The 26,888-nt window shown below is 37.5% G+C and overlaps 1 protein-coding gene and 1 long non-coding RNA gene across 5 annotated transcripts in view; both read right to left on the bottom strand.

Annotated features, from left to right (window-relative positions):
* Window positions 1–15,842, bottom strand: part of ITGA7 (integrin subunit alpha 7) — an 849,563-nt gene extending 833,721 nt beyond the window's left edge. For 2 of the 4 annotated variants that reach the window (XM_044083727.1, XM_044083728.1), the window contains exon 1: window positions 15,534–15,842. In XM_044083727.1, the coding sequence (XP_043939662.1) occupies window positions 15,534–15,715 (182 nt within the window). In that variant the 5' untranslated portion in view covers window positions 15,716–15,842. The remainder of the gene's footprint in view (window positions 1–15,533) is intronic. The other 2 variants (XM_044083729.1, XM_044083730.1) reach the window with 1 other exon arrangement.
* Window positions 15,843–16,330: 488 nt separating this feature from the next.
* LOC122811706 overlaps window positions 16,331–26,888 on the bottom strand; it is a 44,851-nt gene continuing 34,293 nt past the window's right edge. The window contains exon 2 of the long non-coding RNA XR_006366280.1: window positions 16,331–18,271. This is a non-coding gene — a long non-coding RNA (uncharacterized LOC122811706). The remainder of the gene's footprint in view (window positions 18,272–26,888) is intronic.

The following is a 26,888-nucleotide window of genomic DNA, read 5'->3' as shown; positions in this document are numbered from 1 at the left end:
TCTTGTATTGGGTATTTAAGAAGTTGAGAGTGGATACATTTTTAAAGAATTTTAGAAAGAGATGATAGCATGGCTATTGGATGATAGATGGATCAGTGGAGTTACCTCCTTTGTGCACTGGTATAGTATAGAAGGATTTCAAGATGTTGGGGACTGTGCTTTCTTGAACTGGTCTATTTATAAGTAAAGAGATGGGAAAGGCAATGCAATCAGCAGCAAGTTTGAGAAAGAGGGGAGGTAGTTTATCAGCAGATGGGGAGCAAGGTTTAAGTTTATGAAGAAGAGATTTAATATAGGAGGTGGGAATGGGTTTAAGAGAGAAAGGGGTTTTGTTATTATAGGTAGAATGGGGGAGGAGTTGGGGGGATTGGAGTTTTGGTCAAAGTCAGTTAATTTGCGGATGGTGTCTATGAAGTCATTATTGAGCAAGGTGACATTCTCTAGAGGTCAGTTATTAGGGAAAGAGTTACAGGTTGAGGGGTTGCTGGGGTGTAAGGTATTACTGATGGTGGACCAGAATTTTTTGGAGTTGGAGAAGTGATTGGATTGTGCTGTGTTATAAAAGTTTTTCTTATCTTGATAAATGTGTTTTTAGCAAGGTTCCTGAATTCATTGTAGCTTTTTAGTAGGGTTGGGGGTTTGTTGTTTTGCCAGGCTTTCCAGATATTATCCCTTTTATGCATGAGGGAGCATGTTTCTTTTCATAACCAAGGTGAATGAGTGGATTTTATCCTAATTTTTCTTAGGGGAGCAAGTGAGTCTAAGATGTCGAGGAAAATCTGGTTAAATATTTCCACGGCTTCACTAAGGGGAGGATAGTGAAGGAAGAACCAGTTAATAGATGTGAGTTTAGAAGTAAAAGAATCAACATCAAAAGAGGATAGTTTACAGCAGTCCCTTTGGGGGAGGTAGTGGTGAGGATGGGTGCATGCTGGGGTTGAGTGAAGGAGGAGAGGGGCTAGAGTTGAGGTGAATGTCACCTGCTAGGAGGGGAGTCATGTTGAAGGATGTGGGATGATGTGGGTGATGTGGGTTTAGGTTGTAGAAGAATAGTTTTACTTTGTCATTGGTTTGAATGTGAGAGAGGGTTTTCACCTTGTATAGATGAAAATGGGAGGGGGTGAAGAGTGATGGTGAGATGTAGAAAGAGTAGGGTGTGTTATGGTTATTGAAGGAGGAGGAAAGTGTAAGAGAGGTATGTGAGAAGTGTATTTTAGTGTGGTAAGAGTAGAGTTGTATAAGCAGAATAAGAAATGCTATACCAAGATAAAAGTGAGCCAGGATGAGTGGAATATGAGGAGAGGGGACTTTTATTATCAGCAAGGATGAGACTTATTAATATGTAGTTGAAGGAAAGGGTGGGTATGGGGTGTGGCTAGGAAGAGCAGCCCAGTTGGAGGGATGATGTGAAGAGGGAGGAGTGTAGTTAATGAGGATCGTGTATAAATTTGATGATGTCAGGGGTGGGTGGGAAAGGGGGTAGGGTAACGGAGCAGAGTGAGCCCAGAGTAGGTTGTACCCACCTTCTGCCATCAGGATGCAACTACATAAAAAAAACAATCTGCAATAAAGTAAAGGTATATATGAAGCAGTAGGTTTGTAAGATACAGAAGCAGATGCACTAATTAATGGGACTCGGTCAAACAAGCACACAAGTAAGGAGAAAAATTAAACTGCAACTTAGTTAAAACAGGAAAAAGATCAGGCAGAGCAACATGTAGGTGGTGTGGGTACTGTACTACTCCTATGTAGACAAGAGGGAGCCAATAATATAGGAAATAGAGTAGAGAACTGGAGAGAGATGAGGGGACGAGGGAGAGAAAGATAGTTACCGAAGCAGAGTTAGTTAAGCTAATGGCACACATGCAATATAAGCATGGCAGTAAGTTGGGTCTGTGGGATTTAAACTAAATTAAGGTAGCTGCAGGGGGGGGGGGGTAGCAGGAGTTCCCTAGTGGCGTGCTCCCAAAGTACAACACACTTATCACATCTAAAACACAATATGCTGCAAAACCATTGCACATACATAGATGTTAAATTATTTTGTTGTTGTTGGTATTTTGATTCACTTAACTGGCCAAGAAGCACCCAAATATGCAGCTGAGTTAGTCTGGCCATTTTCTACTGAGATAATACAGTTACTATTTGGCTTTAGGGAATAGCTTGTTGTAAGAGGTTGAGCACGGAAAATCTACAAAAGTGATAAATTAGAGGATATGGTAACACTTAGACATTCCACCCAAAAGGTCAGCAACAGGTTTGTTCTAGAAATAATCAAGAGCTGCTGTAAGCGTGCTGATTAGAGCAATTGAAACAGCATGAAAAAACATAAACCCAGATATGTGGAATGATGTTCCAAATGCTAGATTAACAGATTTAACCCCCCAAAAAAAGAAAAACAATACATTTGCCACTCAGTAACTTTAAATTAGCTAAGTCAGTTACAGCTGATCTCTACTACTGTAATTCAATACACAAACAATTGGTTGAGGTGAAATGAAAATATAGAGCAGCTAAAACAAAGGTAGAAGTGGTGGTAGATCGCCTCCTAGTAGGTATGTAACACAGTCGTGTTAACAAAGACCATTCCATGGTAGTGCAGTATAAATTAAAAACAGTGATTAGAAAAGACAGTTATGTGAACACTAACAAGGTACATATCTAACTAACAACAGTACAAAGTAGTTGTATGCTAACTGCAGTTGACTTTCTCAGAATTAAGTAGTGATTTTAACTTTAAAAAACAACAATAAAGGAATGTTGGTTATGCAGTTTATCACAAAAGCAAGTAACACTACGTAAAGATACCAGTTTAACTTGTACAAAATACCAAATGTAATCTTTACTTACTAGAGAACACGCAGCTAGGAAGGAAATGCTCTAAGCAGGGCAAGTAAGAGAGTAAAGATGGCGCCTGTAGTTGTACCTCAAACCACTCATCTTTTACCCTGGGTCCTTCTGGTGTAGCAACTACAGCCAATATGGAGTTAGTCACATTCTCTGCAGTTGCTGGGATCTCCTCAGTGGGCAAGGGAGAACCACTCTTCTCAGTCTTGTGATAGTGCACAAACTCAAAATGATGTTACATCACAACCTGTTATCTCATTTTCCTTATTCAAGTTTCCTGGTAACACTAGACTTAAAAGATGCTTCTCATCATATCCCTAGTCATCCAGACTTCATGTGTTTCTTAAGGTTTTCTGTGTCTGGATCATATTATCAGTCTGCCTTAACCTTTGGCCTAGCCACTGCACCAAGCGTGTTCTCAAAAGTGTCTAGCTCATTGCAGGCTATAGGGTATTCACATTATTTCATATTTAGCGGGCTTGCTTATCTTTGCAGAATCTTTTTCAAAGTGTCAGGAATATCTCACTTGGGTGAGAGATCTCTTACACAAGCTGGGATTCCAAGAGAACATTAAAAAGTCTGGTTTGACTCTTTCACACAGCATTGTGTTCCTGGGGTGTCAGCTTGATACCTCAGTTCAAAGATCTTGTCTTCTACAGGAAAACATAGATCAGTATCTAGATCTGTTTGGGTTTTCACTCAGACTGCAGCCACTCTGAGGGAATACTGCAGGATTTTGGATGTCATGGTATCTAGGAGTCTCATGATATGCTCGGCAAGACTCCACAGGAGAAAGATACAATAGTATCTGAAGTCTCTTTGGTCCCAGCACTAACATTCTTTGTCTATTCAAATCCCATTGCTGGGATCTGTTAGAAGAGACGTCACTTGGTGAAGATGGAAAATATCCTTAAATCCAGATCTCCCCTTTTCCCTCCCTCTTCCAAAGCAGTCAGTCACCCTCAACATCTTGGGCTTTGCTTGGGGAGCAGTTTCAGGAGGGATAGAATACAAGGTGTGTGAGAAACCAAGGACAAATACAAGCACATAAACATATAACAGATGCTTTTCCTGATAGGCACTCAATCATCTGAATCATCTTTGGTTCCCTGGACTTCTTCAAGTTATTACAGATATACCACAGTCATGTGGTACATCAATAAGCAAGGAGGAACTAGGTCATGCTCCCTTTGCATACTAGCGATGTTAGCTTGAGATATAGCTTCACAGCACAGTCTCACTCTACAGACATCCTATATTCCATCTGGGCAAATCTGTGTGGCAGACAAGCTGAGCAGAACAAGGGCATACCCTCACAAATAGAAACTAGATCAGTGGATCTTGCAAGATTTGATTCATCTGTGGGGAGTTCCTCAAGTAGACCTATTTCCCTCCTCTCTGAACAATTAAATAGCAAGATTTTGCTCCAGGACTCCGTTCAAGAAGGCCTGGAGGACAGATGCCTTTTTCTTTTCCTTAGACAGGAATGTTTATGTATGCTTTTCTATCCTTTCCAGTAATATCCAGGATACTTCTGGAAATTCAGAAGGAATCTCCTAAGATCATTGTGGTGACTCCCTTCTGCTCAGGCAACTGTGGTTCTCCCTTCTTTTGCAAATGTCCAGGGGCATTTACTACAAGCTTCCTCACTGACTGGATCTACTCACACAGGAACAGTATTTGATATACCCGATCCCAGTCAACTACAGTTGACTTCCTGGATATTCCCTTTAGCCAGCTGTTTACTAAGGACATGCAGCAAGTACTAATGGGTGCAAGAAAGCTTGCTACTAGAAAATCATATATTAGCAGATGGAGAAGGTCTTCTAGTTGGTGTCAACAGCATAACCAGCACAGGTTAAGGGTTAGCTGTTCTGTTTTACAATATTTGTGTGAGTTACTATCCCATGGCCTGTCTTACTCTTCCATCAGGGTTAATTTATCAGACATTTGGATAGAGGGAAGAAGGCCCTGTTCAGTCTAGACATTTTCACTGTAAGCTGTGATACCACCTGCCCGAGGAAAGATGGAATTACATGCCAATGGCAGGTTGAGTGGGATCATTGATTATCTTCCCAGCCCTTCCCACACACAGAGTCTCATGCAGATCATCCATGGATGGGAGCTTGGAACCAATTACTTTTTCTGCTGTCCTCACTACCCTCAAGAGAGCCTTGCGGTCAGATGCTTTGCCATTACCATACCAAACTATGATGTTACTTGAAAGGATGCTCTCTATGGTCCCCCTGTAGAAGGCTTTGAGGATGGACTGTGACAGGTTTGCCTTCCTCAGTTTCTGTAGGAAGTGTAGACGTTGTTGTACCTTCTTCACTGTGTGGCTAATATGAGTTGGCCAGGATAGGTCATCTGAGATGTGCACCCCTAGGAACTTGGTGTTTTTGACTCTTTCCACTGCCACCCCTTAATTTCCAGAGGTTGATGTATCTCCTGAGTCCTCCTGAAGTCCACTATTAATTATTTGGTCTTGCTTATATTTAAGGCCAGATTGTTGCTGTTGCCACAGTCTATCAGATGCTCCACTTCATCCCTGTAGGCTGCTTCCTCACCATTTCTGACAAGGCCTACGACATTGGTGTCATCTGCAAACTTGATGATTTTGTTGGATTCATGCTTGGCCATGCAGTCATGCATCAACAAGGTAAACAGCAGAGGACTCAGAACACAGCCCTGTGGGACTCCCATGCTCAATGTAATAATACCGATTGAACTGTTAGTCCCCATACATACTTTTTGGGGTCTGTTGATGAGAAAGTCCAATATCTAGTTACATGGGAGGGGTGATGCCCAGCTGGATCAGCTTCAATATCAGATTCTAGGGGATGACAGTGTTAAAGTAGAAATAAAATCAATAAACAGTATTCTGACATAGCAATTCTTGTTCTCTATATGTGCCAAGAATTCATGAAGTGCTATAGCTATTACATCAGCCATGCAGAGGTTAGATCTATAAGCAAACTGTAATGTATCCAGTGTCACAGGTAGGCTTGAAGAGATATGGTTCTTGATCAACCACTGAAAACACTTTATTACTGTTAATGTAAGCTAAACTGGCCTCTAATAATTTAGGCTTGTCAACTGAGATTTTTTGGGTAAGGGAATGATTGTTGTATTTTTGAAGCAACTGGGTACAATGGCTAGTTGCATGGATGTGTTGAATGTATCTGTTAGTACAGTGGACAGTTGGGTAGCACAATCTTTTAGAACCCTTCCCATAATATTATCAGGATTAGCAGTTATACAGTCTTCTTATCTGTATTTATTTTTATACATGTAGTGATTCATAGATTTCAGTGGAGGTCCAGGGGAAAAACTCCATATATTACAAAGGATGTGTTTTATAAAATAATCATCATAAATTCATAAGATAATTATATACACCATATTATCATTTATATATACTGCCATAATAAAGAACAATAAAACAAATTTGTGGCTGTGTGTTCTATTCCCACACCAATTAAACTGATTGCTGACAGGGGGGGTTGGTGCACTCCTGGGTGTGCCATCCTTTGGATGAGACATTAAACCAAGGCCCCATCTAACTGAGTTGGTAGTATTACAGGTATATTTTTTGTAGAAGTTCTTACTGGAAGAGGTTGATTAACTTTGCAAACAAGCAAAATGCAGGATGGTAAGAAAAAAGATGAGCTGAAGTTTAGTGGTGAAATGTATGTCATTTAAGAGAGCAGCAGTGTGTAATTCAGAAGCATTAGAATGACAGATTATGTAACAGAGCAATCAATTACTGAGTGCCTTGGCCCCATTTTTTATACATTAGCAGATTACTGAGTAAGAGGCTGCAATAAATGACCTCCAACTTAACCATTTCAAACTCATCAGCTTTACCAGCATTCACAGTCTAAGATGCCACTTTCTTTTAACTGTAATCTTTGTAACTTTATTGTGGTGCTCAATCCTGATTTGGGTATATTTCTTGTTGTACTATATCCCTCTAACTATTATGTATAACTTAGAATATATCATGCTATGTTACTCTGACTTTTATGTATTGTAATTATCCTGGAGCTTTTCTCCTGGGGTCTCCACTGAAAATGGGCTTCTGGATCAGTTGGACCAACCCAGTTAACAAATGACAAATAAATAAATAAAAACTAATGGCTACAGCAGAGTCACCCACTGCTGCTGAGGCAAATTGTCATCCCATTGTGGTGACAATGGCTGTTTGCTTAACTTTTTCTTTTTTTTGTGGCTGGAAGGGCCAACCATTGTAAGCTGGTAAAACCTAAGTCTTTAAAAGTCACTTTTTTCATGTAAAACATAGTAAAAAGCATTTTAAATCACTTTACCAGCCCCCAAAAGAAAATAAGTACAATTTATCCACAAAATAAATGGTTTTCTATTACTTTAAATAACTTTTAAACTGACAGGTAAAAGAGCACTCTCGCTTAAAAGTACAATATAGTCTTGTGACAGTCCATTAAAACACAAACTCCTAGCTTTAAAATAACTTTCCTGAATAGGAGAGTGTTATTCAAAACCTTTTTTTTTTTTAAATGGAAGTTTCCCCCCCCCCAAAGGAAACTTATCTGTTCCCAGCAAAGGAACTGCCCAGGCCAGCCATCAATCTTAGGAAGCCTCAGAGGAGCATACTGTTCAGCAGCTGGAAAGCTCTGAGGGGCTTGGTGGCCAGTCCTGTGATTTAGTCAGCTCAGCTCAAGCTAACTGATGGTTTGGGTGTGTGGAAGGTGTCCTGAAGCTTTGGAGTCTGTCCGGCTGTTATATCCTATGCAGGATATAGCCCATATAGCTAAGGCTACTGCAGCAGTGATCAGTAGGATGAACATCACCACTCTTCTGCACATGTGCAGACAAATACCCAAAGGATGACACACTGTAAGTATTCTCAATACCAGCTAGATGTACAGACTGAATAACTTTACCCCACTGGTGTCCTAAAATGTATCAGAACATTCCCAGCTACATATGGCCAGATGTATATCACAGCCAACTGTTCCTGTCATTCGTTTATCTTCTCATTAACCCAACACATTTACCAGTAACATTGCTAACTTTGTGGTGCCTTGTGAATGTGGCAGTTCAGTCTGAGTGATTCATCCTACACATGCATCATTTCAGCAAATGTACCCTGCTAGAAGTAAAATGGAAGTAAAGGGAGAACTACTTCCATACCCAGGGGAGGTACTGTCTTTGGGTTAGTTACATCAGTGGAGGACTATGAGGTACAACTCCCTGCAAAATACTTTAGAATGTGTTCTGTTCAGCAGCTACATCTGGCATAAGTGTACTTGTCTTCCTTCAGCTTTCAGAGAATTTCTCCGGGTTTTGTTATTATTTAGTAGGTTTATTAACATTTGCCTGCATTTTCTTTATTTCCTCATAGTGAACTAATTCTCAAGACTGGGAAATTCATGCTGCCACACAGTCCCTTGGAGAACCCTACATATTATGACAGTTTTTTGGTTAGAGTCATGTGCTGTTGAAAGGATACTTAGAAGTTAGGAAGAGAGTTATTTACATCTACATTGCTTATTTCATTCTTGCAGCTGGGCATGTACTATTTTTGTTTCAAACTCAATACCCCTGCTACATCCATTAACTTTATCCCTTTTCATTGCCCTGCAGTGCTAATTTTCTGTGTTGCCTTTGCAGTGAGAAACTCAGTGTTCCTAATAGGAATGAGTCAAGGGTGGCCTAGTTGAGGGTCATTATCTGGAGCATACAACTACCTGCCTTTCTAACCCCAGATAATAGTTCAAGCAATGTTATTGATACTGCCTTGCCTTACACACATACTTCTCAACTATTCAGATTTGTGCAGAATGTCTAGAGTTTTACCTCATATTTTTGGTCTGTTTCTCATAATATTTTGGTTTTCTGAAAAGTCATTGAGGATAGAAGTCAGAAAATGACAGGCATTTGAATTTCAGACTTCATACCCTACAGATAACTCATGATAATGGAAAACATGTTATTCTATCAACTTTCTAAGATCGCAAGAGCAATATTTAAACATTTTCCCTATTTTGGCCCTTTATCCCCCCATTATTTGTGGCTTTGTCAAGATTTCTTGATCTAAGAGGTTGAGAGGTATGATTGTAAGTGATCTATCTAACAGTATATCCAGTTTCATTAACACATCAAAAAACAATAGAGTCTCTTTTTAGGATTAAGCCTAAAGACTTTGCATCTTGTAGTTTAGACCTCACTCTGGCAGCTGTAATACAACAACCAGTTAGTATAACTTGTTGCTGGTACTGTCATGATTCAAGATGCAATAATCACTTCTGTCATAAGCAGTTTCTACCTCTGTGCTTTATAAGACAAAGTTCAAACACTCTTTTATCCCCTTCTAGCTTTACAAACATGATTTAATCACAATGACACTTTTTGTTCATCTAGAATTTTGCATCTGTATGGTGGACTTCTTTTCAAAAGTATTGTTCTTACTTGGCTTATTTGACACACAGCTTTTGTGAAAATAATATTCATCTCAAGGTGGGAGAGGAACAGAGTCATAACACAAGTCACACATATATGCCTGAATGTCACATTCTGAGTGAAGTCATTGTTTATTGATTTATATTGATGCAGTTTAAATTGTGCAGTGTCAGGGTTGTTCATCTTTACATGACTTCACTGCTGCCTTTATATGATTTAACAGTGCAGCTTTAAATATAGAAGAGACTGCTGTGATATCATCATGCATTTAAGTGATTACTTTCCATTGGCTGAACAGTTTGAGATCAACCTAATGTAAAAAAATACAGCTGCTATACATCACAATGAGATAAATATTATTTTTTTCTTCTGGAAGGTTCCAGATACTAAAATAAATCATTTTGCATAAAGTTAGACACTTGTGTTAAACAGAAATGGTGTTATGATTATTATGCGCCTTGTTATATTCGACTTAAATATTTAAGAAAGAGAACACACTAAATCAAGAGGACTGCACTGATCATTCTAATGACTGATCAAAAAGTAACCAAGCAGAAGGGCCCTTATTGTTAGTCTGAAAATACAAATTTATTGATTGATTTCTCCCTGAATGCTGAAGGCCTTCATTCTTCTGGTGCCTTTTGAATAATTTATGAGTTAGTCCATCACCACAGAAACTGCATGCATAAAATTCAGCAGTAGATGCTTAGGGTTACCTTTTATTTCTTAACTGCTGTTAAGAAAAAGGTCTGGCCTTTTGTGAACAGCCAGACTAATGAATACAGATGGGTTTATCTACAAATTATGAGGGTGATTATAAGTGGCATTTGTGCTACTTTCTGAAAACTTGAATTTGATGCATTTTTTTATTTTCTTTCTCAATCAGTGAGTTATATTAACTGCGTGCAGCTTCTCTACCACAATTTAGTATGAAATAACTTAGTGTTCTTGACTTAAACATTTTGCAGCAAAGATGAACATGAACAGTCTCTAAAAGCATATTCACATGAATCTACAAAAAAATAATGCATATACATTCAGCTATACAAGTTCCGCAGTTATCACACATGACTTACAATAGCTCAAAATGCACCATGTACTGCAGCAGTTTTCATATAACTCTACCTGCCACCAAGGCGAATACAACCATTGCATTAGCTTAAGACACAAATACTTCTCAAATGCAACACAGAGTGAAATTAACTTCATGCCATGATCCTGCATGAAATGTATTAATGCTGGCCCTTCCATATCTATTAAAAACTAGATTAATGATTCATTTTGTAAGAGCAAAGCTTATTAACAAAGAAAACAAAAGGTCGTTAAAACATGGATGTTGCTAGGCAGCCTCATCTCTCTGCACCCTGGAATTAAATGAATAACTGGAATACTACCGTTGGCTGTCCCGTTGCCTTTTTTATCTTAAGTAAAGTTTATACTTTTCTGTTTGCCCCATCTCTATCTGAACCCATTTTTATGTTTTGAGTCTATCATTCCAGCTTGTAGACTGCCATATGGCTCCAGATTTGTCTACAAGATAGGAAATGTACTGCCCTCCCTATCATTGCTTTCCCTAATGGTTTGATTTTCTCATTTCACTTCTCCTGGACATCTCCTCATGGTCTAACTTAGGCAAGTGTTTTCCTGTGTTGAAGATATGCAACGTAATGTTGGGGTCCTTAGGATGTACATATTCAGAGCTTCAGGCAAAGCTCTACAAAACCTGTTATTGTGAATCAGAACATTTTACACTCACTTTCCGATGTTCACTGTTTATCCATGTTCCAGCACACAGACTATGTAAGCAGGCACAATACTGGATAAGGGTTCCCCAATAATATTGTGAAATACCAGCCCCACGCACTCCAACATATGTAATGCCTAGCTGTATCTTGTTGTGCTGTTATGGGCATGACTTTGCATTCTTTAGTGTTTAAGCTCTTTTGTGCATGGCTTTGCATTCCTTATTGTTTAAGCTTTTTGACAGGACCCTTGACAGGTTTTTATTCATTTATTGTTTATTTACATTTTGTTTACTGGGTTGGAGAGCCTGGAACAAAACAAGTAATTATATGAAAAAAATATACATGGTTATAATGTCACGACTATGCCATATCTAACGTCACGCAATGTAATAGTACAGTAGTTACTTAACATGCTGGCTATGTGGCAGCCACAAGACAAAATTGTTCAAAGTGAAATATAGACTAGTGAAATGTTACCACAGCAGAAAAGTGTAGCGCGTGCTTTTCAGGGCACTTCCGCAGTAACTAATTCTAAGACACATATGATATTCAGTGTCACAGTCTGACTCTGCTTGCATGGCCTACTGTCATCCCAAACCAGCTTTATATTTCTTATTTCTATAACTACACTTTACATCCCCTCTGCTCCTCTTACTTGTTTGACAGAATGCTCTATAAGTTTCTTCATCTAGTTAAAAAAAAAATCATAAGTGGAATGACAAAACATGACTGCTACCATTCCTTTGTGGTCAATGTCACTGGTTGAAAGATGTGACAAGGAAGTTCATTAAATCCCTTTTTAACAACTTTCTCCTTTGATTTTCCTGTTTTGGAAATGACAAAGAGGTTTGCATGCTCCTACCTTCTATTTTCCCACTAGTCTTCCCTAACTGTAGCAAAGTATTGAACAAAGCAATCAAGATTCAGCTGCCTTCAGTGCCTCTTCCTCAACATATTCAGTTGCTTCCTGTTTGCGTCTGCAGTTTTTAACAATGACCTTAACTAAAAGCCCTTTCCTGATTATTTCTTCCACAACTATCATTTGCACAATTTCTCTTTAGCAGTAACTTGTAACTGTTTTCAGGAAAGTGTTTACAATATTCAGGTATCACGAATAACAGACAGGAAGGTACCCATGTTGGATTGTCACACACAGAGATTGTAGGAGCAAAATACACTCATGCTGCATGTAAAAAAACTTTATACAGCTCCATAAATGTAAACGGGTGAAATATTAGTGTCGGATCTCAGCATTATGTTTGTTATACAACTGCATGTATTTACTTGTGCTTTTTTTCATTTAGCAACTTTGTAAAAGAATTCTATCTGGTTTGGGGTCTATAGCTGTCAGCCTTTATATTTAATAACATGAAAACAAGAAAATTAAACAGTTGGCTTAAAACAAAATGTTCTATTTACAGCTGAAGTTTAAGTTCTGGTATGATGATGCTGTTTGAAACTGTGGTGACCAAGAACCATCAATAGAGCACACTTGGCACATGACTATTTTAATATCCAATGATATGAGGATAGCTGGTATAATGGTTAAGGTTATAATTTCACAGATACCAGATACATGGTTTGATTCTGACTTCTTGTTATTGGCTAGGCTTGTAATAACCTGCATACTGATAACCTACTATTTGCCTATGAACCTATTCTAACCCAGCTCACAGATTCCTATGACAAGAAAGTATACCAAAGCAGTATGAAATTCCATTATAGAATGACATTATTTAGAGGGTTTGGCATAATGGTTAAGATTTTTGTCTCATACACAAGGTATAGGGTTTGATTCTGATCTAGGGTTATTGGTTAGGCTTAAAATGACCCCTTCAGGGCAGTTAGCCTAGTACTCACCTATGAGATCTACTAACACGATGGTAGGTTTTTCATTAGGACTAGATGCAATGCAAAATAATATTTTTTTTCTATACGGAAAGAAAGCATATTATTCAAAATTCTTTCAGCATCTCTGATAACACATCAGCTATGATAACACCACATTTCTGGCACCAGTTTCATTGTATTACAGAACAAAAAGACCCACATACTGAAAATTAATAAATGGGTAGGAGAATTTCATTCTTTCTTATTCACAAGTCAGATTATAAAACCATATACGTTGATGGCATGTTTGGACACCTATAGTCATGAGTTACTCCGAGGGCTCAATGACAGAAATTACTTGTGTTAGATATTGAAGCTGTGTAGAGGAATCAATCAAGTGCTGCATAGGACATGGTTCTCTTTCTCTGGATACTGAAAAGCCAAATGGCAAGATGTTTTAATGTCATACTGCACAAAGGTGGCCATCACTGCCTGTGTAGTCTGTATGAAGTTGCCAGTGGACGGAAGGCAGGTTTCTGCTGTGCCACTCACACTACACAGACAAACAATTATGACTCCTTGCCATCAATATTTTATTAGAAGGAATAGTATATGTGGAATGATTGCAGATGTACAAATGAATGATGTTGAGTAGATACAGACAGAGTGAAAGAGGAAGAGATAATTTCTTGTGGGATTCTGAAGTTGATGTTAAGTACTAAAAAACGACTGCTGAAAATGAGAAAACGATGCAAAAATTATTTTGAGTGTTTTTATTTACTTTTCTCACAGCAATCAAGGTTGCGATGGCAAGGTCATAAGTCTCTGAGATGCTCTGGGGAGTTTACTAGTGGTGTCTCCTTCAAGAAATGTACTACAGAGATACACTGCACTCTCATCTCAAAGAAGATGGGTGCTTATGGTTTTAGCTTGTGACACCAGATACAAGGACCAGGAATGATGGTGTTCACAAACTGCCATTGCTGTGCTACACTCTTCTAGAGTGATTGTGCTTTGTTTTTATACAAAGTTCCCTTCAACAAAGCAAAACAAATGGATTGATGGCAATCCACCCCTTTGGAACATCCTCAGTAAGTGGGGAATTTTTTTTAAGTAAGTGGGAGAAATCTTAACTCTATAGTAGCACTGGTAACACACCTACCACTATACCAACATTCTGAAACTACTAATGTTTGACCATCTTGATAAGGTATACATGCCACTCTGCATACAGGTAATGCCATAATAAAAAAGAATCTAAAGCATATACTAATGACATGGACAGCAATGTCACCAGCATTATTTTTAATATACCCAAGGGCATAGTAAGTACATGCTATAAGAATAACAATGATAGAATATTTCTTACTGGTCCTTCTGCACAGGGAATTCATCAGCTGACAATAAAATGAGACAATAATGACATGAAAATAGCCTACTGGAAAGGGGGGTGGGGGGGTTGAGTGAATAGTGAATGAGGGTATAATTGCTGAGAAGTAAATATGGAGGATACAGTAACAATACATATACAAGCATTTTAAAAAGTTTGTCTCCCCCAAGCTTTTTCTACAGTGAGCAAACTTGGAAGTAGAGATGTGGGGACATGACAATTTATGTAATACCTAAATTAAACTTCATCAGAGCAGAAGGTACTGAAATTGTATCTATAAGAAACTACAAGACATTCTCTTGGATCATTCACCTGTTAAGTGCCAACACCACCCACGAAGAAAGAGAACCGTTGTCAGTAGCACAAAATTCTTTTGCTGACATTTGAAACCTCATGCTCCAAAAAAGTGCACTAAACACAATTTCAGTTCCTTAACTATTTCATGCCTTTTCACAGTATTCAGATTTAAATTTAGCTGACATGTATGAGGTTCAATACAACCAAACTACCTAAATTTGGTACTGAATTCTAAAATGAAAATAGGGAAGCATGAAATTTGTTCCACGTGCTATCCACTCGTGTACAGCATGTAAATATGCACTTGCCAGTCTTCAAAGCACTCCTTCTTATAGCAGATAGCGTAATGTGAAGAAACATAGGTGCAGCAATCTATACTCTGTGCTGAAAACAATTCTCTGAACAACATGTTTTTTTTTTTTAAAGGCAGAATTTTCTAGTCAGAGCTTACTTTTTCATGGCCACTTACTGATTATGTGAACTGCATGTCAACTGAAAAACTAATGTGAGAAAACTCTTATGCTATAGTTAGCTACAGAGTCACTTGTTTTGAAAGTGGAGAACACTGTGTACCTGAATTTTCATCCATACAGTTTGTGTATGAGATCTCCCATTTTGGCTATAGCTCAACCTTGGAACAAATGTCACACCCCTTAAGTTTGTATCATTTGCCTGCAGCTCATTTGACTAAACCCTACTTTCTGCAAATGCTCTATTATTAGAAAATCTAGTATCAAAACAGCAGAGAGACACTTGTCTCACACACAGACATCGAGGAGGGCAAATGCATAACACATACTAAATTCAGAGACAAACTTAAGTGATTTCTCAGTTGTTATTTATATCTGTACACTGGACAGCAACCAGCTACCCTGACGAACCAGAAAAATGTGTTTTACACTATTTAGAAATAACTGCACTGCTAACAAAAATAAGAACAATATGTTAAAAAAGGATTAAAAAAAAACATGATCATTGCTCACCAACTGCGAGGCTCTGAACTTAATTGCTTGTGCAAGGCGACTGAAAATCCAAAGAAGGTGTTCTTGTCCCCATCTTTGTGGATAGTGTTAGTAACATCCAAGTTAAATGCTGCAGTCAAGGACAATTGTAGAAAAAGCCAGAAAACAGGAAAAGAACAAGACAAGCTATTGGATGCAATCATGGTTAAAGCTCAGAATTGTGTTTCTCTCCCATGTAGTGCCTACAGTCTTGATTTCCTTATCCCGCTGCCGGAGAGAATGCTGGCAGCAAAGCACACTGCTTCTGGTCTTGTTCCTTTTCTGTCTCAGAACAACTGTCCGTTTCTCGCCCCCCCCCCCCCCCCCCCCCATACACACTTTCCAGTTCTCTCTCAGAAGCTACTAGAGGGAGTGTCCACTGCAGTCAGGACACACGCCCCCTTCTAGCTGACAATCCATATAGACACACTGAAAAGAAAAGGTGTGACATTTCTACCAACTACCGTTCCTAGTGTAGTCTTGGGTGGGCTACTAACAAATCTACAAATAACATATTTCTTATCACATGCACTCACCCTGACAGCCTCCTATCAAGTCTCCTACCCGTTCAATATCAGTTACAATCAAGTTGCTAAAATCAAAACCTGTACATATAAACACTTGTGCAGTCTAAGGACTTGTATATGTAAGAACTCAGAACAGACTTATCAGTGAAGTAACTATGTTAAAATAACGGCTATTGAACACAAGTTGCTTTTTCTAATACTTCAGCACAAAGAAGTATTTTAAATATTCAAAAACAGTCACAAACTATTGCATTTCACAATGAAATGTTGCATTATTTTAATAGTCTTGACATTTTTGCATATAAGCAGAAAGCACATTAGAGTAGACTGAAAACACAGAACTATTCATAAAGGAAAATGACACAAATGTGAGCCTTATCAGGTTGCTGTCACTAGTCCCAGTTGTCCAGTTACTGACGGTTAATGTTACTTCTCTTGTGACTGTAATAAATGGGCAGGTAGAAGACACAGTTCTCTTAATCTTCATGTAGAATAATGGGATGCAGCTGCCAAAAAAGGATGGACAGACGTCTGGTATGAGACAAATTAAAACACTATTTTCCATCTGTTAAAAATGATACTTTAGACTCAACATCGGAAGAAGAAAAGCATGCAAGTGTGAAGCTAATGAAACAAATAATATTAAATGAAAATATTGTTAAATATCTTAACTGCAACCATACAATTTATTATTTTGAATATTTAATTTTTACACATATTAAAAACAGTAATATTTATTTACTGATTATATGGGATAATGCTTTGGAACATGCTTAGCCACAAAATGGGTAGTCACAGAAACAGAGAAAGATAAATAAGCAAACACCATCAATACATGAACTGCACACTATTAAGTGGCAGAACTCCAGAACAGATGCAGGCATGGAGACTGCAGTAATGCAACTATATGAGTTCTCTATGTACCAGACTAGGTAAGCCAAGTTACAGCAATCTATAGTTAATGTATTCTTGCATATCAGGAGCACAGCTGAGCTATGAGTTTCTTCAGACGTTAATGAGACTGTGAACTCAGATAAAACTATCCATGGGGGTACAATGACTGCAAGTCAGCAGTGGGGCTGAAGAAACTCTTTAAACGCAGTACAGCTGAAGTATCTGCTAAATGTTTGTTGACAGTAAGACCTCTGAAAAGTATCCTCATACTGAACTCGGAGGCAGGTAGTCTGTTGCATGACATAGAAGCTTAATGACTGAATGCCATGTCACCAGTCCTGCTGTCCATTCTTGACTGTTAAAGTCAGAGTCAGTTAATCAAATAAGGGTGGTAAATAAGAGAATGGTATAGCTGGTGATCAGGAAAGGCCCAATGAGCTGAAATTAACAATGAGTACAGGCATTAATAACATGCACAGACCAAGAGAACACGCTGATATAGACATATGAGGACTAAGTAGGAAATTCAGCACAAACAGGTACAATAGTCTACTGAGAATGCATCTAGTTCAAGGGCATAGGGACAAAATGTCAGTAGGATAAGCTGAATGCCTTCAAATTTGCATGTGAGTCCTTTGAAATAAGAGTCCTCCACTGGACTTGTGGAGATATCTGTTCCACACTCAATTGCTTTTACATCAGCTGCTTCACCTCTGAAGTCAGATAATTCACAAATCCACAGCCTTGGGTAAAAAGATGAAACTGCCCCTGTGGTACAGATTTGCACTATCTCCAGTTTGGGGGGGGGTGACCTATGTGATCCACAAGCCATTTTGGACATTGCATGGGGCTTCCCTACATCATATTGATTATGTCCTTCATGCGTTTGTTGGTCTTCCAGGAAGAAGAGGTTTACATCATATGCCTTCTGCTCATAAGTCTTACCAGACTAGCTCTACATCAGATTTGTGATGTATCTCTCGTCCCAATCTAGGAATCTAATATCCTTCAAAGTGGGTCCTGAGAATGGGACACTATATTCCTACAAGCGCAACACACTGACTTGTCAGATAGGCATCCAATGAAGCAAATTTCTCACTCAGCACTTATGAACCTAAAACTGGTCACTAGGAAAAAGGAACCATGACATCCTCATTGCTGTCAGTCTTGGCCATGTCAGACTGTGGCGTGTTATGGCAGTGGTTTCCTGCTACACACTGTAAAGCATAGCCAGAAGTTTCACCTCCAAAATACAGGCGTTGTGATTGTTATTTGTAGAGCACCGATCTTCCCACATCTCTGAAATAATGAGAAATACATATATAAATAACCGGAATAAAGCAGACAACTGCACTAAACAGGCACTGAAAGTAATCACTAGGTAGGACTGCAAGCTAAAGCATGATGTCATGAGGTCAGAAAAAAGCCTTGTTAGCAAGAGTGTGATGTGTGATACAGAGATATTAAAAAAAAGAAAAAAACTGCAACCATGGTATGCAAGCCACTAAAGTGAAGTTATGGCTGTATAGCAAAGCTAAAAGAGGACAAAAAAGCAGAACTAAAAGATACACAAGGACCAAATGAGTAAAGTAAACATGAAGGGAAGAGATCACACACATACACACACACATATACAATGTTCTTAAATAACAGGAACAGGTTTGCAGTCTTGTGTTACAATAAATGAAGACATCCTAGATCACAGCAACTTTAATGAATACTAATCTCCTAGAAGACCAGAGGAAGGGCCTACTCTGGAATAAGGTGCAAATGCATTTATTAATTTTATTTATTGCTTTTGTTTACTGGGAAAATCTGACTGGGTACAAGTCCCATTTTCAGGGGAGGCCTGAGGAGAAATGTTCCATTTTACAAAATAAGAAGAAGCCAGTTATACAAGACTAGCAATAATAAATGTACATACATATGTACATACATACATTGACTAGTAATAATATTACATCCATCCATCCATCAATCCTCAACCCCCTTTTCCCATTTTGCACATAGGTTTGGGATGTCACTTCAACAGCAGTTAATCAAAAAATAGTAAATGTACCTACATAGGATAGTAAACAAACATGCATAGAATAGTAATGATATGACAGTTAATGAAAATATGACAGAACAAGAATACAGTAAAATATTCGTTACTATCAAGCTTATAAGAGTCTAGTTATTTCAAATGGAATCAGCTGTAAACAGGTATTGAATACAAGACAGTGGAGTGATTATATGATGAAGACGGTTGCAAATCATGAAGGAGTACTGAGGCGGCCCAAGTAAAAAGGAGATAGACATAGTAGTGGAGAGAGGTAGATGATGGTCAGATAGTTAGTGATTGTGAGGAAGTAGCTGTATTATGGCCAGTTACATAAAAGAGTGGTGACAGTTAGGGTTTGGAGATCGTCCAGGAACATCACATGTACAGAACTATTAACTGAGTAGGTAGGACTTTAGTTGAGTTTTAAATGATTTTAGGGAGGGATTTTTGTCATATCACTAGTGGGATGGAGTTCAAGGATTTAGTGAGATGGTGTGACAGTAGTGATTTGCCAGCAGAAGTGCTGGATTTGGATACATGCTGCTGACAGATGTCTTCAATGTGTAGTCCTTTCAAAATCCTCACACTGTTACATGCCTGACAACAACTTTTAATACACTGACATTCAGAACAGGGAAGTTTAAAGGAAAATAAAATAAAAAAAAAAAAACAAAACAAGGAAATGTTTTATTGGTGTCAAAGATCAAATAACTGCTGTGCTCTCAATTAGAATGCATACTTTTCCTCAGCACTTGGAACATTGTTATTCCAGTGCCATAACTCACATGCATACTACCATGCAAACAAGCTTATTTAAGTAACGTTTCTTTTGAGTTTTTATTACTAATGATGAAAACAAACTTATTTAAGTAACATTTATTTTGAGTTTTTAGTATACTAATGATTGGCCTTGCTTTATAGTAACACCACTGTCAAGAGAAGTTAACTATTTATTGCAAATCTACAAAAATTTAGCTAGAATTATATTGAGAGCTATGCTGCATATTGCTGAAATCACAGTGCAGAAGTTACTGGATTGGAACCAAAGCAATTTAGAACAAAATGTACTGATGTTAGCACATATGTGTCTGTATAGTCCTATGCCGATTAATGTCAGTTCATACAGGAAACTAGGAAAAAAACATAAAGGGTTACAAAATGTAGTCACATGAAATGACAGCTAGGTGATGGAGTAACATGGCTTCTCTTACCTAAGTAGATTACAGAGAGCAGGCAAAACAGGAATTAAATAATGTAATAGAAAAAGCAGTAAGTTAAATATCCTGTAGTAAGTCTAGAATAAAGTTGCTTGCCTACAACAGTGAAAATGGCAGCACTAATACAAACTTGGCCCAATGCCTTAATAATATTCAGCTATGAAAAATAGCACAGAAATCCTGAAAAATGCCTTGACTCCATACTCTAAAGAGTACAAACAGAGGATTTTGAAGTCTGAGAAGGGAGAAGTGATCACTGCTACCAAAAGAGGCCATGAGGTGGTTAATTTACATAGCCATTCCCCCTGACAAGAGATCAGTACAGGTCTGTGAATGGAGGAGGGAAGAAAGAAGACATTGCATATATCATGGAAGTTTTATAATTCTCACAAGCTCACAAAAGGAAGCAACAAGATATTTTTTCTTCTTTTTCTTCTCTCTCTCTTTTTTTTTAAATTAATTTATGCATTTGTTAACAGTGTACGTGGACTGGTTTGGAGACCCATTTTAGCCATAACCCTAGCAGAATTGTGCAATTCAACCCAATAAAAAACAGTTTACCAAAATATGGCAGGATAATTGTACAATACAGTGAAATACAATACAGCACATTATGTCTAATTGTGCAGTCCAAGGCAGTTGTGCAATAACAAGGTATTCAAGTAAATTTCATTAAATATTTTTGATTGATTACTTTTAGTTCTTGTACATTAGTCTTTAGATATATGCAGAATATACTTTTCAGTGGGTAGCAATTTATACCCTGTAATGATTTAGGAAATAAATATTTTAAGCACATACATTACTGTTTAGAGCTACAGTGATTAAGCTGGCACTGATGGGTCTGAATCTCATCATCGCAAACTATGTGAGGGACAGGGGCTACATTTCTTGGATCTGCTTCACTGCATCAATAGGTCTGATAGCCACCAGAAGGATGGTGTCTTGAGTCACACCATTAGTGTTCAGTAGGTTAAAGTAAAAAAAAGTGAACACAAATTTGATTCACTAATCATTTCACCAAATGCAACCTAGCCTCGAGAATAAAAAGACTACACATTGCTGCCCTGGGTATGAGTTCCCAACATCCATACCCAGACTAGGAGTACACACAGACCCTAGACTTAGCACCACAGACCCAAAGTCTTTCAGTGTTCCTTAACTACTGTAATTCCCTTTCAAAAATTATTATTATTCACACACGCACACACACATACACACACACACACACACACACACACACACACACACACACACACACGCACACACACACACAAATTCCTAGGGAAAGTTGAAAGAATTGTCTAATTCTCTTCAGCTTTCTTTTTGGCAGGGTAGCATAACAATCATCCTACATATGGCTAGGGATCAACATACTGGTTATTTGTGCCACTCCCGATTTATAGCCAAATAAAATAATAATAAAGATGAAACGGTAATATGCAGTGTGATCTGACCAATTACAGGTGAATACCAGCAGCCTGCAACCTATAGTGCTAAATGGTATACTCTTCTTAAATAATAAATAATTTACAAATAAATGCCAGCCACAAGATCTTTTTTTTTTCAATAATTTTTATTTTCATAAAGGTAAAACATACATATTCCAACTCTTACATAGTGGCATATATATAGATAATATACATTACAGGACTGACAGTGACATGGAAGGCCACAAAACACAACTATTTACATTATGTACAAAGGTATTTTACAGACAGTATTTTCAAATTTTATGGACAACACTTATGATATTATACAATCAAGTCCAGTGTTTAGTAACTGTGGTGTTGCGTGTATTTCCCTGGACTCCACTGCAGTGTACTTCTGTGTGTTTTTTGTATTAGCTTGTGCTAAGATGATGTTAAAGGTTTGTTCCCAAATTTCTAGATTTTTCAAGTTTTTAATTCCTTTAATTACCATTTTGTATGCTAGAAGATGTTTTATGGCCATTTTTTTAATCCCACCCAAGTAATATTCAGAGGGTCTAACCATTTGGATGCTATGTATTGCTTCATTACTAAAAAAAGTGTTATGAGTATGTTTATTTGGTTTCCATTTATGTTTGGTGGAGGGATATGAAGTAGTGCAAATTCCCATGTTGATGTTGATTTCTCGTAGCCCATTTTTTGTAGTTGGATTTTTAGGGAGTTCCATAATTTATACATCCATTTACAACTCCAGAAAATGTGGACTAAATCTGCCTTTTGATTCTTACAGTGCAGGCAGTTTGGTAATTTGGATGCGTTGAATTTGTAAAGTATTGTAGGTGTGAGGTATGAGCTATTATTGATCATAAGTTGTGTGTATGTCAGTTTTATAAGGGGTATTGTTTTCGGAATTAGTTTAATAACTTGTTTCACTGTTGTTCATCAATAGATGCTTTTAATTTCAGCCAATAATCAGAAAAAAAGACCATGCTGATATTTAATTTCACTTATTTTGTGTGTTAGATATTGTTTTTCTAGATAAAATAACCTTCCATACTGATACACAATTATCTATGTGTCTATTGTGTAGGTTGCTATTTTGGAGGTAACTGGAACAAAGTAATTTGTCTTAGTATGATTGTGTATGACTTAGGTAAGTTAAGTTTATTTCTCATTTCTTGGATTATACAGTTGTGGTAGGGTTAGATGCCCTGTATTCTCTTGTCTTTTAGTAAAGGAAAAGTGCTAAGGTCTATCATTGCGTTAATTTTCAAGTTTGGGTTTTTATGTAAGGATTGCAGGATTTTCATCACTGGCCAGAGATTTAAGGAAGAAAGAAAGGTTTTGTGTTATGTTAATAGAGTGTTTTAAAGGTTCTTTAACACTGTAAACGTGTATTTCTTTTATATTTAGAAAAGGGAGAGCTTTGGGATTAATGCCTAGTGTTACCCTAGGAGGAGTCCAAGTGTTGGGTGTTGGGTTGTGCTCAGCTATTCTCAGTATTCTATTAGTATTAATAATGGAATAGTAGAGTTTAAAGTCTGGAAGATTCAAACCCCCCTTTGACTTGGGGAGAGATCATTTTTTTATATGAAATTCTTGTTTTTTGGGGTTCCCATATAAATTTAGCCAAAAAGGTATGTAATTGATTAAAGAATTTATTGTGTACAGTTATTTGTGATGTCATGTATATATATATATATATATATATATATATATATATATATATATATATATATATATATAATGTGTTATTCTGGGTAGTATATTCATTTTAATTATTACTATCTTGGACAGGAATGGTAATTTGAGACTATTCCATCTTTTACAGTCTACCAGCCACAAGATCTTAAAAGTAAATAAAAGTTTTACTCAGACAATAAAGAAGCTATGACAATGCTGACACAAACTAAATATGCACAGGCAAAGGTGTGTGCAAAATGATTAGAAAACAGTAATTAGCTGCACAGAGTACATAACAGGAAAAATCTAAATATTATAGTTAAATAAACTCAGCTGGTTTGAAGAATACTGAAACCCTGGCTGTGCTATAATCCTGAAATACTATGTAAGCAGCTGTAGAAAAACACTTTCACTGATGTGGACAGTAGTGTCTTCCAAGCACGAATCACTACTTACTGGTCGGAGCATAACATAAATAAGCATGTAAATACTTTATCTTATTTTTATTTTCCTCCACAGAAACCAGAGGTAATTATCTCATTTCTTTCTCACATACAAAAAGAAATAGCTGCAAAGTAAATAAGCTTTTGCATCCATCGATTAGCTGTTTGCATAACTAACTACTTAGTTTCACAGTTCTGGGCTCAGAGGTTCTTTGATTCAACTTTACAACTATTTTACATTTAGTTTCATAGGCAGTAGGCATGCTGTCCAGTAGACCATTGAGCAGCCTAGCCTAGTTAAGGTAAAGCACTGTCTGGTTAAATGATTTCTTTAAGGTTACACAGTAGGCAAATGCAGACCTATGGAATCAAACCCTAGATCACAAGTCTTAATCCTTTGTATTAACTACAAGAACAAGCACTCAATCTTTTCTTGTGAAACTACCTTTTCCCAAGAGAATCGAGTTGCAGACTTTGAATGTTTTTCTCTATATTACATAAAAACATATGCATTTCTTATATTAGAACATGTTTTAAAAGCAGTTTCATGGTGCAGCTTCCTGTTACTTTTATTTACAAAGCTTAGATATAGCTGACACAAGTGTCACACTGAACTAACAAAGAAGCAAATTACAGACATCAGATTATATGTTAGTTTTCTCTATAATGGCATCACAGGAGTATCCATATTTACTAAGGTAAGGTGATGCAGAGAGATGTAGGAGAAATAGTTGTGTGGGTAAAATAAAAGAGAATAAAGCCAGTTAATAAGACAGAAAAGCAAGTAATTATGTAACGTTAGATGAAGGCACAGTGATATGGTGAAATAGTATAGAAACTAGACCAAAAGAAGAAATTGGAAACTGTCATGAAAGTTCTGACCCTCTTTGACCTTCTATTCCTTCACAGAGCAAATGTCTTATTCAAATGCTGGGTTAAAGGAACTAAATCAACAGATAATTAAGGCTTGCTGGCATGATAGACTCATATCCCAACATGCCCTGCAGCTCTGGAACAAACATCCTGTATATGTCAAGCACAGCAGCACACTGTGACCTTCAAGGTAAAGCTAGATAACTGAGATGAGCAGCCTCAGATTCTTCCCCCCAGTCCATCTTGTACTGCCCTTCGTAGGTCTGGAGACATGTACCTCCGCACCACACTATCCTATCACCATAATAAGGTTAAATATATGCCCTTCCCTTATTTCTACTTTCTTTATCACCTCTCCTGGTTTATGGTCTGCACGTACTTTATTATACTGTTTTAATTTAAGATGATACGTGTCTGAAACTTTTAAGTTAGTTTTTTTGCAGTCCTATTACCATAGCACCATAACACCTTCTCTCTCTCGCTCTCTCTTTCTCTCTCTGAATGTTTTGTTGTAATGTCTTTCTCCTTACATGGTGTCCTTTTACATTCCAAGCATCTTCTTTAATGTAGGTCAAGAACCCATATCTGTCTTGATATATTTATCTTTATCTCTTTAGGATCATACTCAGCTGTATTCCCCTGTCCCACCATCTGGAGACATTTTTTGGACTAGGAAACCCCTTGGATTCATTGGTGGCCACCTTGTCTTCTCTCTTCACCCCGCCATGTGAGTACCTATGATTAAAATCCATATGAAAAACACTCAAATGTAACTGCTTCACAATTAGACTTAAATTATTAACACATTAATTATAACAGTATATCACCTAACGGATTTTATGGAAAATTAAGATGACAGTTATATTGTTTTATTGCAGGTATGTTAACATATCTTATGCGTGGGAACTTTAGATAGCTGCATACATGTATATTTCCTTTATAGCTGTTGCTGCATCTTTTACTGCCTGCATAAGAAAAGACTTTCTGTTTTGTGGAAATATTCTTTAACAGACAAATAAAACACATCTAAATTTGATTAACATACATAAGTACCATACAGATATACCCCATATGGTCCAGTTTATTCCCCTAACAACTTCTTTTTGAGCCATAATGTAAGTCTTCACTTGCTTTAAACATGCAAGGGAACTAGCTCTCTGGGGGTCTCTAGTATGTATGCAAGACCCTATTTTACATAGATTCAAATGACAGAAAATATCCACCGTATTTTCATCCAAGCAAAAGTAGTCCATAGTAAAGGAAAGAATACACCTACTTCTGGAATATATAGGCTGCAGTCATTAGAAAACTGTTCCATAACAATCCAGCACATTCATTTCTCTTTCATAATTCTGTCCAGTGTGTCCAAGCCTCAAGCGAGACCACTAGTGTCAGGAGAGCCAGAGAAAACTTCTAAGTCTTTTGGCGCCCCCTACTGGATTTATCTGGCGAAGTCTCTGAAACAACCCTGGTGTCATTATGGCCTTTTCAATATCCCCTTGTAAGTCCATCTCTTGTATTCTTCTTCTTCTTTTGTGTCTTTTCCACTCTTCAGTTGTCAATCTTTTTTTCTTAGCTCCATGCTCCTCTTTTTGTGTTATTTCTAAACCATTTTTCTTTTTTGTATATTGAGGTCATCACGAGTGGGGCTATTTTTACTTGAAGCTTGCTGTCCTTTCTTTTTCACCTTTTCATTTACATTTGTTTTTTTTAGTTTATGCCTTTTTCTTGTTGTATCATTAATCTTCTTTTCACTGGCTGTTGTTCTGTCTGCCTCTGTCAATATGATCTCTGTTTCTTGGCCCCCTTCCCATTCCATCTCCAGTTCTGAAAGTACCTCTTGTAAGTCACTTTCATCTGCTGTTAATTTTAACTGATTTTTAGCCCCTTGTAGAAACTTCACCATATCTTCCACTCTCAACAAATTGCATTTATCCTCGTCTGCTTCCACTAACAATATAACATGGTATGTCAAATAGACTGTATAGTAAAGCTGGAGCAGTTATTTTCATATTCTCTTCATTTGCTGTCTCAACATACAGTCTTTGTGAATAATCTGCTACAAGATAAATATATAATTTCCCCATGGAAATTCCACCATATTGTCTACTGTTTCTCATCAGCCAGTCTCTAGTGCGTGCTGAACTCATGGCCATTGACATGTGCTTAGGGGTTTGCTTTTTCATCTGTGTATTCTTCTGTTTTTTCCCCAGTTCTATGAATATT

The sequence above is a fragment of the Protopterus annectens genome, chromosome 9.part0 (genome assembly GCF_019279795.1).
Source record: "Protopterus annectens isolate FY-2018-M chromosome 9.part0, PAN1.0, whole genome shotgun sequence".
In the NCBI taxonomy this organism is placed as follows: domain Eukaryota; kingdom Metazoa; phylum Chordata; order Ceratodontiformes; family Protopteridae; genus Protopterus; species Protopterus annectens.
The sequence above is the reverse complement of the archived record's forward strand: the minus strand, read 5'-3'. Positions and strand labels throughout refer to the sequence as shown.